The sequence below is a fragment of the Coregonus lavaretus genome (assembly GCF_964263955.1).
Source record: "Coregonus lavaretus genome assembly, chromosome: 22".
Classification (NCBI taxonomy): domain Eukaryota; kingdom Metazoa; phylum Chordata; class Actinopteri; order Salmoniformes; family Salmonidae; genus Coregonus; species Coregonus lavaretus.
The window spans coordinates 32,504,078-32,516,941 of NC_140009.1; the positions used below are offsets into that span (position 1 = coordinate 32,504,078).

Below are 12,864 nucleotides of genomic sequence, written 5' to 3' on the forward strand. Positions count from 1 at the left end.
ATATCACATTTACATAAGTATTCAGACCCTTTACTCAGTACTTTGTTGAAGCACCTTTGGCAGCGATTACAGCCTCGAGTCTTCTTGAGTATGACGCTACAAGCTCGGCACACCTGTATTTGGGGAGTTTCACCCATTCTTCTCTGCAGATCCTCTCAAGCTCTGTCAGGTTGGATGGGGAGCGTAGCTGCACAGCTATTTTCAGGTCTCTCCAGAGATGTTTCATCGGGTTCAAGTCCGGGCTCTGGCTGGGCCACTCAAGGACATTCAGAGGCTTGTCCCGAAGCCACTCCTGCGTTGTTTTGGCTGTGTACTTGGGGTCGTTGTCCTGTTGGAAGGTGAACCTTTGCCCCAGTCTGAGGTCCTGACTAGTCTCCCAGTCCCTGCCGCTGAAAAACATCCCCACAGCATGATGCTGCCACCACCATGCTTCACCGTAGGGATGGTATTGGCCAGTTGATGAGCGATGCCTGGTTTCCTCCAGACATGACGCTTGGCATTCAGGCCAAAGAGTTCAATCTTGGTTTCATCAGACCAGAGCATCTTCTTTCTCATGGTCTGAGAGTCATTTGGGTGCCTTTTGGCAAACTCCAAGCAGGCTGTCATGTGCTTTTTACTGAGGAGTGGCTTCCGCCTGGCCACTCTACCATAAAGGCCTGATTGGTGGAGTGCTGCAGAGATGGTTGTCCTTCTGAAAGTTTCTCCCATCTCCATAGATGAACTCTGGATCTCTGTCTGAGTGACCATTGGGTTCTTGGTCACCTCCCTGACCAAGGCCCTTCTTCTCCGATTGCTCAGTTTGGCCGGGCGGCCAGCTCTAGGAATAGTCTTGGGGGTTCCAAACTTCTTCCATTTAAGAATGATGGAGGCCACTGTGTTCTTGGGGATCTTCAATCCTTCCCCAGAGCTGTGCCTCGACACAATCCTGTCTCGGAGCTTTACGGACATTCCTTCAACCTCATGGCTTGGTTTTTGCTCTGACATGCACTGTCAACTGTGGGACATTATATAGACAGGTGTGTGCCTTTCCAATCAATTGAATTTACCACAGGTGGACTCCAATCAAGTTGTAGAAACATCCCAAGGATGATCAATGGAAACAGGATGCACCTGAGCTCAATTTCTCATAGCAAATGGTCTGAATACTTATGTAAATAAGGTATTTCTGTTTTTATTTTTAATACATTTGCAAACATTTATAAAATCTGTTTTTGCTTTGTCATTATAGGGTATTGTGTGTAGATTGATGAGGAACAAAATGAATTTAATCAATTTTAGAATAAGGCTGTAACGTAACAAAATGTGGAAACAGTCAAGGGGTCTGAATATTTTCCGAATGCACTGTATATAATAAATAACCCAGTAAACTAACATTGGTTCTGTGAAAATGTCCAGAACATTCGTTTGCTGGCAGCAAATGTTCACAAACACACATTTTCACAAACACTGTCCAGTTGTGCTGATTATTATACAATGTTTGTATAAAACATTTGCCTGACGTTGCAAGAAGGTGTCCAGTAGGGATGACTATTTTCCCGAAAATCTACCAAGTTTCAATACCGGGAATAATTCCTATTTATCCAGAGAGTCCCGGGAAATACCGCCAATTTAAAGCGTTTAAAACCAAGATATGGTCACTATGCCAGGGTTCTCCCAAAATAAGATTGTTGCTGCACCACATTGCCGGCTTGGCTGCGCCACTATGCAAAGGTTTCACAGCAAGTGAAACTGATATGTAGTAATGATAGAGTAACTTTGATTGCCAATGACATTGTTGTGAATTGCGAAACAGGCCGTTCATAAATTCAGAGCATCATCAATTTTCTCAATTAATTCAGCGCATTTCATCAGTAGGCTATCTCGACACAGAGCGCGCTCAGGATGCACAGAGCGCACCCCGAGTAGGCTGTAGTGTTGTCGAATCATACAAACTTTGTAACGGCAGTCAAACAAAAGCCAAATGACCAAAGTTGCTAAGCTTGATAGATAACTATCAAATGACAGAATATCTCAGATTTGGCAAAATTGAGTTGACGATTATACAGATAACAGATCAGCTCATGAATAACGGAGAGATGAAAAGAGGAAATTGTTTAAATATCAATGTATCTTAACGGGGACCAACTCTGTTTAAAAAAGAATAATCCATATGTACTCTCATACCATTTGTTGATCACGCATTCTCTACCGACGCTCTCATATGGACAGCAATAAGAGACTGCAGAGAAGCGGGGGAAATGTTATAGCGGTATTTTTACATGCATAGGCCAGACGTGCTTTAATAATGGATTACAGAATAAAGTTAGGAATTTCCATGTGAGACAGGAATCAGGATTTTGGGTTTCAGTGGGATTGGGACGATAGGAAATTAGCCTAGGCTCTATATAAGGCTATATAAGACTACTACGTGAGTCAATAGATAAATAATACACTTGATTTAGTCTACATTATTGCACGCTAAATGTTTCTGATCAGTGATAGATGAGCAAACGAATAAATGAGCTACCACTTCCACTTGTCCAGCCAGAGATCAATTAACCAAATATACAAAATCACATTGATTGAAAGTCACAGGCTTTTGATCGGGAGTAAGACAGGCTACTACACGAATGAAGAGCAAAATCCACAGGTATAACATGCTAGCAAAATGTTCTGATCAGCTAATATATGAGCAAACTAGAATAAAGATGATAATGAGCAATCACCTCAATTTAGCGAACATTTCCCCAGCCTAATTGTTACCAAACTGAGATTCAGTGAAAAGTAAAATCTGACATTGATTGATTTATCTCGACGAGTCCCCCACGCTTGTCTCAAAGCAGCGTGATGGCGCTGTCCCAATCAAAACTGTGCTTAAATGATAATATAGGTGACCACACACGAGTATTGCTTTAAATTAGTATAACGGTTGGATATGACGTTGGGAGTTTCAGTATAAGCAAGAATTTGATACAAGCCTTCAATTGCATTACTTTATTCCAATATTTTTCCTCTATCTGCGCTTTTTCTAGGCCCAATCACTGTTTCCTCATGTCCTCACTCCACTGCCGCTCGCCTCCGCCGCGTTGTTCTCAACACCAGTTTAAATCAATATAGCCTACTGTTTTCTAGAAATCAGGCTTTTTTTCGGGTTCGGGCTCATTTCATTTTTGTGATGTCGGACTAGGCCTGGGCTCACGCTTCAGCTCACCAGGCTTGGGTCGGACCAGGATCAAATTTTCAATTCTGATGAGAACTCTAAACTGCATTCGGGGCTCGTGTGCAGTCTGACAGTGTCAATTATGTGTTTGCTTTGAATTTATGGTGACTTTGTTTGAAGTAAATATGCTAGGTTCCATGCAACAATCTGTTTGGATAATGTGCTATTTTATTTTTTGCCAATCTGCTGCTGTGCATGTTGTGTATTTTGTGGAATTGCATTAGTGCGACATTGGGGGAAAATGTTGTAATTTCCCAGGTCTTGTCACGTTTTTTTCGGGAAATGTGAAGCGTGATCCCGGGACAGTCCCTAAGAACATTACCGGAACATTGTGTTATTACATTACCTGGGGATGCTGTCTATTCTCATGATTCAACAGTACAACCCGCAAATTGCAAAGGAAAATGCATTTAGGCCTACCCTTTACTTTAGGGTGAACCTCTCAGTGACCGCGTAAATGTCCAAGATGTGTAAAAGTCTGGGTAAAAAGTATTAATTCATAATGACATTTCAGACAAGTGGACAGTCCTGTACTCACTGTTCGCCTGCCCGACAGCTAGCAGTAAGGGAGATGGTGGTTGCCTGTCATGAATAAAGTCACGTCGTAGAGGTATGCTGCCTCTGTTTGGTCTAAACTTTCATTATTGTTGACGTTCCACTCTTCAAACCCTCCAAAGAGCGCCTTACAGTATTCCAACTTGGAATGTTGTTTGAGGTGCAGTATAGTGTCCATTTGTCAGTTTGTTTTTGGTAGCTACATTTTGAGTTCGTTCAGTTCAAGGGATGTGAGCGCCAAATTATGTAGCTTACCCCAGGCAATACCCACACAACATGTTTAGGCAATACGCATTGCGCAAAATATGAAATCGGCTCAATGCAATAAATGAAGCTACTTCAAGCTAGACCCTGTCCATAAACAGTGACTGGAGTCAGGAATGGCCGCAGCGTCCACTATTTGAATGGATGGAGAGGAAGACATGAATACCCTGGCGCCGGTCCTGAGGTTTTGATGCAGTTTTAGCAGATTTGTTGATTTTGAGCATAAAAACCATTTATGAAAAAATATTAGATAACAAAAACAACAACATTAGATAACAAAAAAGAATGTCAATTATTTATAGAATTATATATTTTATTTGGCTTTTTATTAGATTATCACAGGGTAAGCACTGCCTACCCTTCCTACCCTGACTGCACTTCACTGTGCTATGCAAGATTATGTAATGGGTGCAGTCCAACACTCAGATGCAATCTCACTCCGGAGTGTCAGAACATTGTCGTCTGATGAGCAAAATAAAAATACTGTATGCAGTCATGCAGTCAAGTGCAAAATTGTGTTTGCACAGTCATAATAGAACACCCCCAACACATCTGTTAAAATGGCCAATAAGCAAACTAAACTGTGTCAGTTGTGTGTGTGTTTGAAGAGACTAGCCTCCAGGTATTATCCTCTGTGTTGACTCACAGTATAGTAGGCTGTCCAAAGGTCACAACTGTTTGTCTACACTTCACACGCCTCACTGGAGATAGATTTTCAGGCGGGATAATGATAAGCTTGAGGAAGTAACTTTCGTTCATTTGGTCTCAATCTCATCATGTGTACAAAATGTTTTTAGATTTAATTGCCACACACTACTCTAGTGGTAAACATGATCTGCCGTCCATTCCCCAAGTGATTCATTTGGCCTTTATGTAACCCCTTCTGCTGGCATTGCTGACAGTCGATCCCCAATAATAAGGTCAGTCACTAAAAGATAAGAGCAGAGAGTCAAGCCTTGATTTGCTGTAGTCGGGTATTGGTTCCCTAAACATGGCTGCCTCCATATAAATATAATTACTAGAACTGAAATTCCCTTTTAAGTCACTGGGTCTGTAATGGGTGGACTGGTGGCCATATTGAGTGCACCCAAAGGTGTTCCAGTTGAATTGCCATGGTCTGAGGAGCTTGCTCGTTCTAGTAATTATATTTCTATGGCTGCCTCTGTCTCTGTGGCTGCAACTTCAGGCCCACTGCCTCGATTAAGCTATCAGTCCAGGAAATCTACCGTACCGGGAGAGAATACAGTACAGCAGCCAATCAGTGTCTACTTCATGGACAGGTCACAGGGTTTGTTGAACATACTCCAACATACACTCCATTGCGTAATGATGAAAGTGTTGGAGAGGTCCACCCTCCATGTTCCTTCCCCCTCCTCCCGCCGCCCCTTTCTGTACTGTAGGCTACCGCACGCTGTCATATGTTTCCACTGGACCGAGTCCCACTTCCATGATGTGCTCTGTTTGTCCAGGCCTGTAGCGTGTAGCCGCAATTTACATTACAACCTCAAATTCAAATAAAATCTCTTCATTCATATCCCCCCACTCTACCAGGTTTACTGTACTGTACCAAGTAATTGCCCCATATTAATATCTACACAAATCTAATATTCAGACAAATATTTAAAGTACACAATGAGGAAATATGTTTTTTAAATTAGTCGGTTCGAGCCTCATTCTAATCAGTCAACAATTACCTTGTGACTTCAAAGCAAACATCAACCGGAGATCAAACTGACTACCTCAAAAGGACCTACCGCAGAGTGTGTAACATTATGTTCTAATAATGCCATGCTCCATCTCCTGTCCTACAGCCAGTCCTCTACCCACTACGCCAACATGAGCTGTCAGTACCACAGTGTGTAACGTCATGTCATAATGTCATGTTCTCTCTTCCATCTCACAGCCCAGCGGTCCGCCCATGAGCTGCCCATGGTGGATAAACAAGACATTGACAGCTGCTCTGTCCTGGGAGGTCAGCAGATGATCTTGACGGGACGGAACTTCAGCTCCGACTCCAAGGTCATCTTTATGGAGAAAACCCATGGTGAGTATTACTCAATATGAGTCAACACCTCTGGGGGAGGAAGTGAATGATGGTGGTATGGACGATATTCTGTATGTTGTGCCGCCTCATCTATGAAAAATGTTACGGTTATTTTGCTAGAGTGAAATGTTTGCCAGTATTCTTCTGACCGTTGTTAGATTCTGTTGAAAAAAACAACCTCATACAATATGTGCCAGTAGCGTTGCAAGCATTTTGGGAATTTTCCATTGCAAAACTGTGGGAATGTGGAAAACTTTACATAGGAATATATGGGAATTTATTCACTTTTTAAATTTTTGCCAGTATTTACCCTCATAAACCAGCCATGATAATCAGATGTAGACAGTTATTACCCATGCCCATTTGGAGGCAATTTACTTTACAGCCCTATATTATTATTATTACGCTGGTTGATCATGCCTCCACAAATTCTGCTACACAGTTTCTCAATCTCACTAGTGCCACAGCACCACTTTGAATTGAATGTATAGCTCTACCATGCTACGTTTTACCTATGAATAATTTGCATGATCCATCAGATAAGGCAGCAGCCTCAGTCTCCTGTGCCCTCTCCTCCCCGCCTGTTATCCATGTGTTATGTTATCATTATGCTGTTTCTTTTGTTGTGCATGGAATAGGACTTCTGTTAAGGAATAGGACCTAGTGGAATAGGACCTAGTGGTTAAGAGAGTTAGGCCAGTAACCAAAAAGTCACTGGTTCAAATCCCAGAGCAGGCAAGGTGAGCAAGGCAGTTAACCCCCAACAACAACTGCTCCCTGGGTGCCGATGATGTGGACGTCGATTAAGGCAGCCCCCTCGCACCTCTCTGATTCAGAGTGGTTGGGTTAAATGTGGAAGACACATTTCGGTTGAATTAATTCAGTTGTGCAACTGACTAGGTATCTCCTTTCCCTACACAAACCTGTAGACAGCTTCAAATACCTCAGTACATTAGGAAACTAGAAATGTGATACTAAGCTTACTTGTGAAATCACAGTACCAGAATTCTACCTAAAGTGCGCGTTAACTCATGTGCACTACTGCATTCTTATTGGTCTGCTCTATCCAGTCATAGTTCGGCCTTGTGACACAACTATTTAACTTGTACAATGGAATGGCAGAATCACCATTACGAGATAGTCTCAGATATTGCTGTATTAATCAATGTGACTGAGTAATAGTGACAAAGGACACCATACTTTCGATCTGTTATTTGAATCCTGACCTTTCCTCCTCACCCACCACTCAGATATTTGCATGACATTCCAATTCCTCCTGATACTAAACAGTGCCAACCTTTTTAGGATAAGAAGCTTATCACAGCAACAGAGGTTTTATTGTAGGTTTATTTTAGAACATCACCCAATTATTCAGCAAGCTTACTACAGTATTAGTATCTTGTGCAGATTGTTCATGTGCTTCATTTGACAGCTTACAGGATTGTATGCTGAGGAGATGTACATTTACATTTACATCATTTAGCAGACGCTCTTATCCAGAGCGACTTACAAGTTGGTGCATTCAACTTATGATAGCCAGTGGGACAACCACTTTTTTATTTTTTTTATTTTTTTTTATGGGGGGGTGGGGGAGGGAGGGGTAGAATGATTACTTTTATACTATTCCAGGTATTTCTTAAAGAGGTAGGGTTTCAAGTGTCTCCGGAAGGTGGTCAGTGACTCCGCTGTCCTGGCGTCGTGGGGGAGCTTGTTCCACCATTGGGGTGCCAGAGCAGCGAATAGCTTTGACTGGGCTGAGTGGGAGCTGTGCTTCCGTAGAGGTAGGGGGGCTAGCAGGCCAGAGGTGGATGAACATAGTGCCCTCGTTTGGGTGTAGGGTCTGATCAGAGCCTGAAGGTAAGGAGGTGCTGTTCCCCTCACAGCTCCGTAGGCAAGCACCATGTACTTTGTCATAGTTGTCAGTCACAGTTTTCAGTACAGTCTTTGTTGTGCTGCTCTTTGCAGACTGTCTGTGTAGTGAGGGATGTACAATTTATGTCACCTCATTGCACCTCAATATCCTCAATACTGAGTCCAGAGGGAAGAGTGGCCCTCATTGATCCATCTACAGCACTTACGGCAGCTACTTGGTTTACCTTGGCAGTCGTCACCCAAACACTAACCATAACACCAGCTCTTATAAAGCCAGATGCACAACCTAGGGACTATTTTAATGTAACTATTTATTCCTGGTTAGCTGTTGTGTTATGTTTTTGTTATATATAGCTTGGCCATCCAGGTTTTGTTTATAACCTTCCATAAATCACATCTAGGTTTTTATTTGTGGTTCTCGATAGTTTGCCTCTAGTTGTTGTTGTTAATAGCCCTCAGAAGTCTCTGGACTGCATGGGACGTCAACAGAGTAGCCTAGTGTTTAGATGCTTTATCTGTTACTAGTCTGTTAGCATATGGTTGTGACTCATTACATCCATGGCCTGTCTGAGGGCTGAGTGTGGGGAGCTATGATACGTGGGCTCTCCAGGGGGCTGAGTATGGGGAGCTATGAGACATGGACTCTCCAGGGGGCTGAGTGTGGGGAGCTATGATACGTGGGCTCTCCAGGGGGCTGAGTGTGGGGAGCTATGATACGTGGGCTCTCCAGGGGGCTGAGTGTGGGGAGCTATGATACGTGGGCTCTCCAGGGGGCTGAGTGTGGGGAGCTATGATACGTGGGCTCTCCAGGGGGCTGAGTGTGGGGAGCTATGATACGTGGGCTCTCCAGGGGGCTGAGTGTGGGGAGCTATGATACGTGGGCTCTCCAGGGGGCTGAGTGTGGGGAGCTATGATACGTGGGCTCTCCAGAGGGCTGCTTCAGCTAGAACTTGGACCTTGTGTCTGTCCAGAGTATTTTTTTAAATCAAGGCTTCCCTGCTGTCGGGTTACGACACACTGCAGTAATGGCTAGTATTGGAGACGGAAATAAAAAAATTCTATCTGCGTAGAATAGGGATTGCCATTGTTTTGGAGAGGTTCTCCATGTGACCCAGAGTTCTGGAACAGTGAGACTATGAAATCCCTTTGAATGGGACACAACTGGCTTTGGCTGGGGCCTCCTCTGGCTCTAGCAGACACACTCTCACACACACACACACACACACACACACACACAGCTGGCTTTGGCTGGGGCTCCTCTGGCTCCATCTCATGGACATGGCTCCACGAGGGGAGGAGAGGAGGGTTCCGTAAGACATTATTTGAAGGTCCGTAATAAACCATTTATAAGGCATTAATAAATTGTGTGTTCACCATTTATTGATCGTTACTCCCACATAAACCATTTACTAATCATTCGTAAAGTATTTTTGCAGTCCCTAATCTAAAGTGAGTGCTATTTATACTATAAATGTTTTGCGTGACCAGTGTAATTTCTCACAAAAAGATGGGCATGCCATTGGCAGACATTCCTGCTGTACCTGGTAAAAGAACAAGCACACAACACAGGATGTTTAAGAAACTATACTTACAGTGGTGTGATAGTGTTTGCCCCCTTCCTGATTTGTTATTTGTTTGCATGTTTGTCACACTTAAATGTTTCAGATCATCAAACAAATTTAAATATTAGTCAAAGATAACACAAGTAAACACAAAATGCAGTTTTGTTATTAAGGGAAAACAAAATCCAAACCCACATGGCCCTGTGTGAAAAAGTGATTGCCCCCTACAACCTAATAACTGGTTGGGCCACCCTTAGCAGCAACAACTGCAATCAAGCGTTTGCGATAACTTGCAATGAGTCTTTTACAGCGCTGTGGAGGAATTTTGGCCCACTCATCTTTGTAGAATTGTTGTAATTCAGCCACATTGGAGGGTTTTCGAGCATGAACTGCCTTTTTACGGTCATGCCACAGCATCTCAATAGGATTCAGGTCAGGACTTTGACTAGGCCACTCCAAAGTCTTTATTTTGTTTTTCTTCAGCCATTCAGAGGTGGACTTGCTGGTGTGTTTTGGATCATTGTCCTGCTGCAGAACCCAAGTTCGCTTCAGCTTGAGGTCACGAAAAGATGGCCGGACATTCTCCTTCAGGTTTTTTTGGTAGACAGCAGAATTCATGGTTCCATTTATCACAGCAAGTCTTCCAGGTCCTGAAGCAGCAAAACAGGCCCAGACCATCACACTACCACCACCATATCGTACTGTTGGTATGATGTTATTTTTCTGTAATGCAGTGTTACTTTTACGCCAGATGTAATGGGACACACACCTTCCAAAAAGTTCAACTTTTATCTCGTCAGTCCACAGAGTATTTTCCCAAAGGTCTTGGGGATCATCAAGATGTTTTCGGGCAAAGATGAGACGAGCCTTAATGTTATTTTTGCTCAGCAGTGGTTTTCATCTTGGAACTCTGCCATGCAGGCCATTTTTGCCCAGTCTCTTTCTTATGGTGGAGTCATGAACACTGACCTTAACTGAGGCAAGTGAGGCCTGCAGCTCTTTGGATGTTGTTGTGGGGTCTTTTGTGACCTCTTGGATGAGTCGTCGCTGCGCTCTTGGGATAATTTTGGTCGGCCGGCCACTCCTGGGAAGGTTCACCACTGTTCCATGTTTTCGCCATTTTTGGATAATGGCTCTCACAGTGGTTCGCTGGAGTCCCAAAGCTTTAGAAATTGCTTTATAACCTTTTCCAGACTGATATATCTCAATTACTTTCTTTCTCATTTGTTCCTGAATTTCTTTGGATCTCGGCATGATGTCTAGCTTTTGAGGATCTTTTGGTCTACTTCACTTTGTCAGGCAGGTCCTGTTTAAGTGATTCCTTGATTGAGAACAGGTGTGGCAGTAATCAGGCCTGGGTGTGGCTAGAGGAGTTGAACTCAGGTGTGATAAACCACAGCTGAGTTGTGTTATAACAGGGGGGGCAAACACTTTTTCACACAGGGCCATGTAGGTTTGGATTTTGTTTTCCCTTAATAATAACAACCTTCATTTCAAAACTGCATTTTGTGTTTACTTGTGTTATCTTTGACTAATATTTAAATTTGTTTGATGATCTGAAACATTTAAGTCTGACAAACATGCAAACAAATAACAAATCAGGAAGGGGGCAAACACTTTTTCACACCACTGTATATGAATAACTAGCTTACTAACACTTACAAATTAGGGAGTAATGATTAATAAAAGGTGAGCAAACGGTTTGTAAATGCCTTATACATGGTTTATTATGGACCCTTAAAATAAAGTGTTACCGAGGATTCCCCCAGTCAAGCCAAGCTGGGCCTCTTCAAGTTTTTCTGGCTGCCTCCATTCCTAATTAACAGAGAAAAAAGAAAAGTCAAGGGGTATCCCGTAGAGTAGTTTGGGAACAAAACACAAACAAATGTAAAACGCCAAGAAAGCAACAGTCATCACCTGTCATTACTGTGTACTGAAATGGAGCGAGTTGATCATAAAACGAGAGAAAAATAAAATAAAGAAATCTTGGCAAGACGTATGGAATCCCCCATTCTCTTTCTGACTCATTTCAGCCATATGCGTTTCATTTGCAGTCTGACATAAAAGTTTCCCACATAGCATTAAACAGATATCAGGCTGCTAAACAGTGAATTTCTTTCCTTTTGAGAAAATACTTAGGCTGTTTCTTTTTAATAGAGAGCAAATCTAGTTTAAATGTCTAAAATGGTGATGATAACAAAAAAACATTTGGGGTTATTTGTGTGTTTCGGTTGACATGTCAGTTTGTTATCTTGCTTTTGAAAGTTTATGATCATCAATGACAAGAAGTCATCATCAGCGTAATTTCTAACACCTGAGTTGTTGACCTATACTATTTTTCCAGTTAACTGTAAATGACTGCAATGTAATGTAATAACATTAAATGACACAGCTAAATGCAGATAGCAGCAACAACACCTGTGTTGGGATGTTCCCAGCACATCAAATATGTTCAACACATTAATGGGGCGGCAGGTAGCTTAGTGGTTAAGAGCGTTGTGCCAGTAATTGAAAGGTCGCTGGTTCTAATCCCCGAGCCGACTAGGTGACAAATCTCTCGATGTGCCCTTGAGCAAGGCACTTAACCCTAATTGCTCCTGTAAGTCGCTCTGGATAAGAACGTCTGCTAAATGACTAAAATGTAATTAATGTTACGTTGTTGAGCAAGACCTAACCTTGAGGTATCAAGTAATGCCCTACTGCGCATCTTCAAAACACGGAATGATAATCTCATACTCTGCAAAAGTTGAGTTAGTGTTACATTTTATTTAATTTTAATTTCTATCTTAGAAGGTAAAGAAGAAAATAACATTTCTGAACTTAAAGGAAAACTGGTATTTGTTTCATTATTCCATTGTTGACATAGTCTCAAAATATACAGTGCATTCAGAAAGTATTCAGACCCCTTGACTTTTTCCACGTTTTGTTACGTTACAGCCTTATTCTAAAATTGATTAAATTGGGTTTTTTCACTCATCAATCTACACACAATAGCCCATAATGACAAAGCAAAAACAGGTTTTTAGAAATGTTGGCAAATGTATATCACATTTACATAAGTATTCAGACCCTTTACTCAGTACTTTGTTGAAGTACCTTTGGCAGCGATTACAGCCTCGAGTCTTCTTGGGTATGACGCTACAAGCTTGGCACACCTGTATTTGGGGAGTTTCTCCCATTCTTCTCTGCAGATCCTCTCAAACGCAGTCAGGTTGAATGGGGAGCATCGCTGCACAGCTATTTTCAGGTCTCTCCAAAGATGTTCGATCGGGTTCAAGTCCGGGCTCTGGCTGGGCCACTCAAGGACATTCTGAGACTTGTCCCGAAGCCACTCCTGTGTTGCCTTGGCTGTGTGCTTGGGGTCGTTG

At 42.5% G+C, this 12,864-nt stretch overlaps 1 protein-coding gene across 1 annotated transcript in view; it reads left to right on the plus strand.

Annotated features, from left to right (window-relative positions):
- LOC311150071 (nuclear factor of activated T-cells, cytoplasmic 2-like) overlaps window positions 1-12,864 on the plus strand; it is a gene marked incomplete at both ends in the record, with an annotated part of 49,635 nt that overhangs the window by 15,210 nt on the left and 21,561 nt on the right. The window contains one exon of the mRNA XM_084187337.1: window positions 5,922-6,062. Coding sequence (XP_084043463.1) covers window positions 5,922-6,062 — 141 coding nt within the window. The remainder of the gene's footprint in view (window positions 1-5,921; window positions 6,063-12,864) is intronic.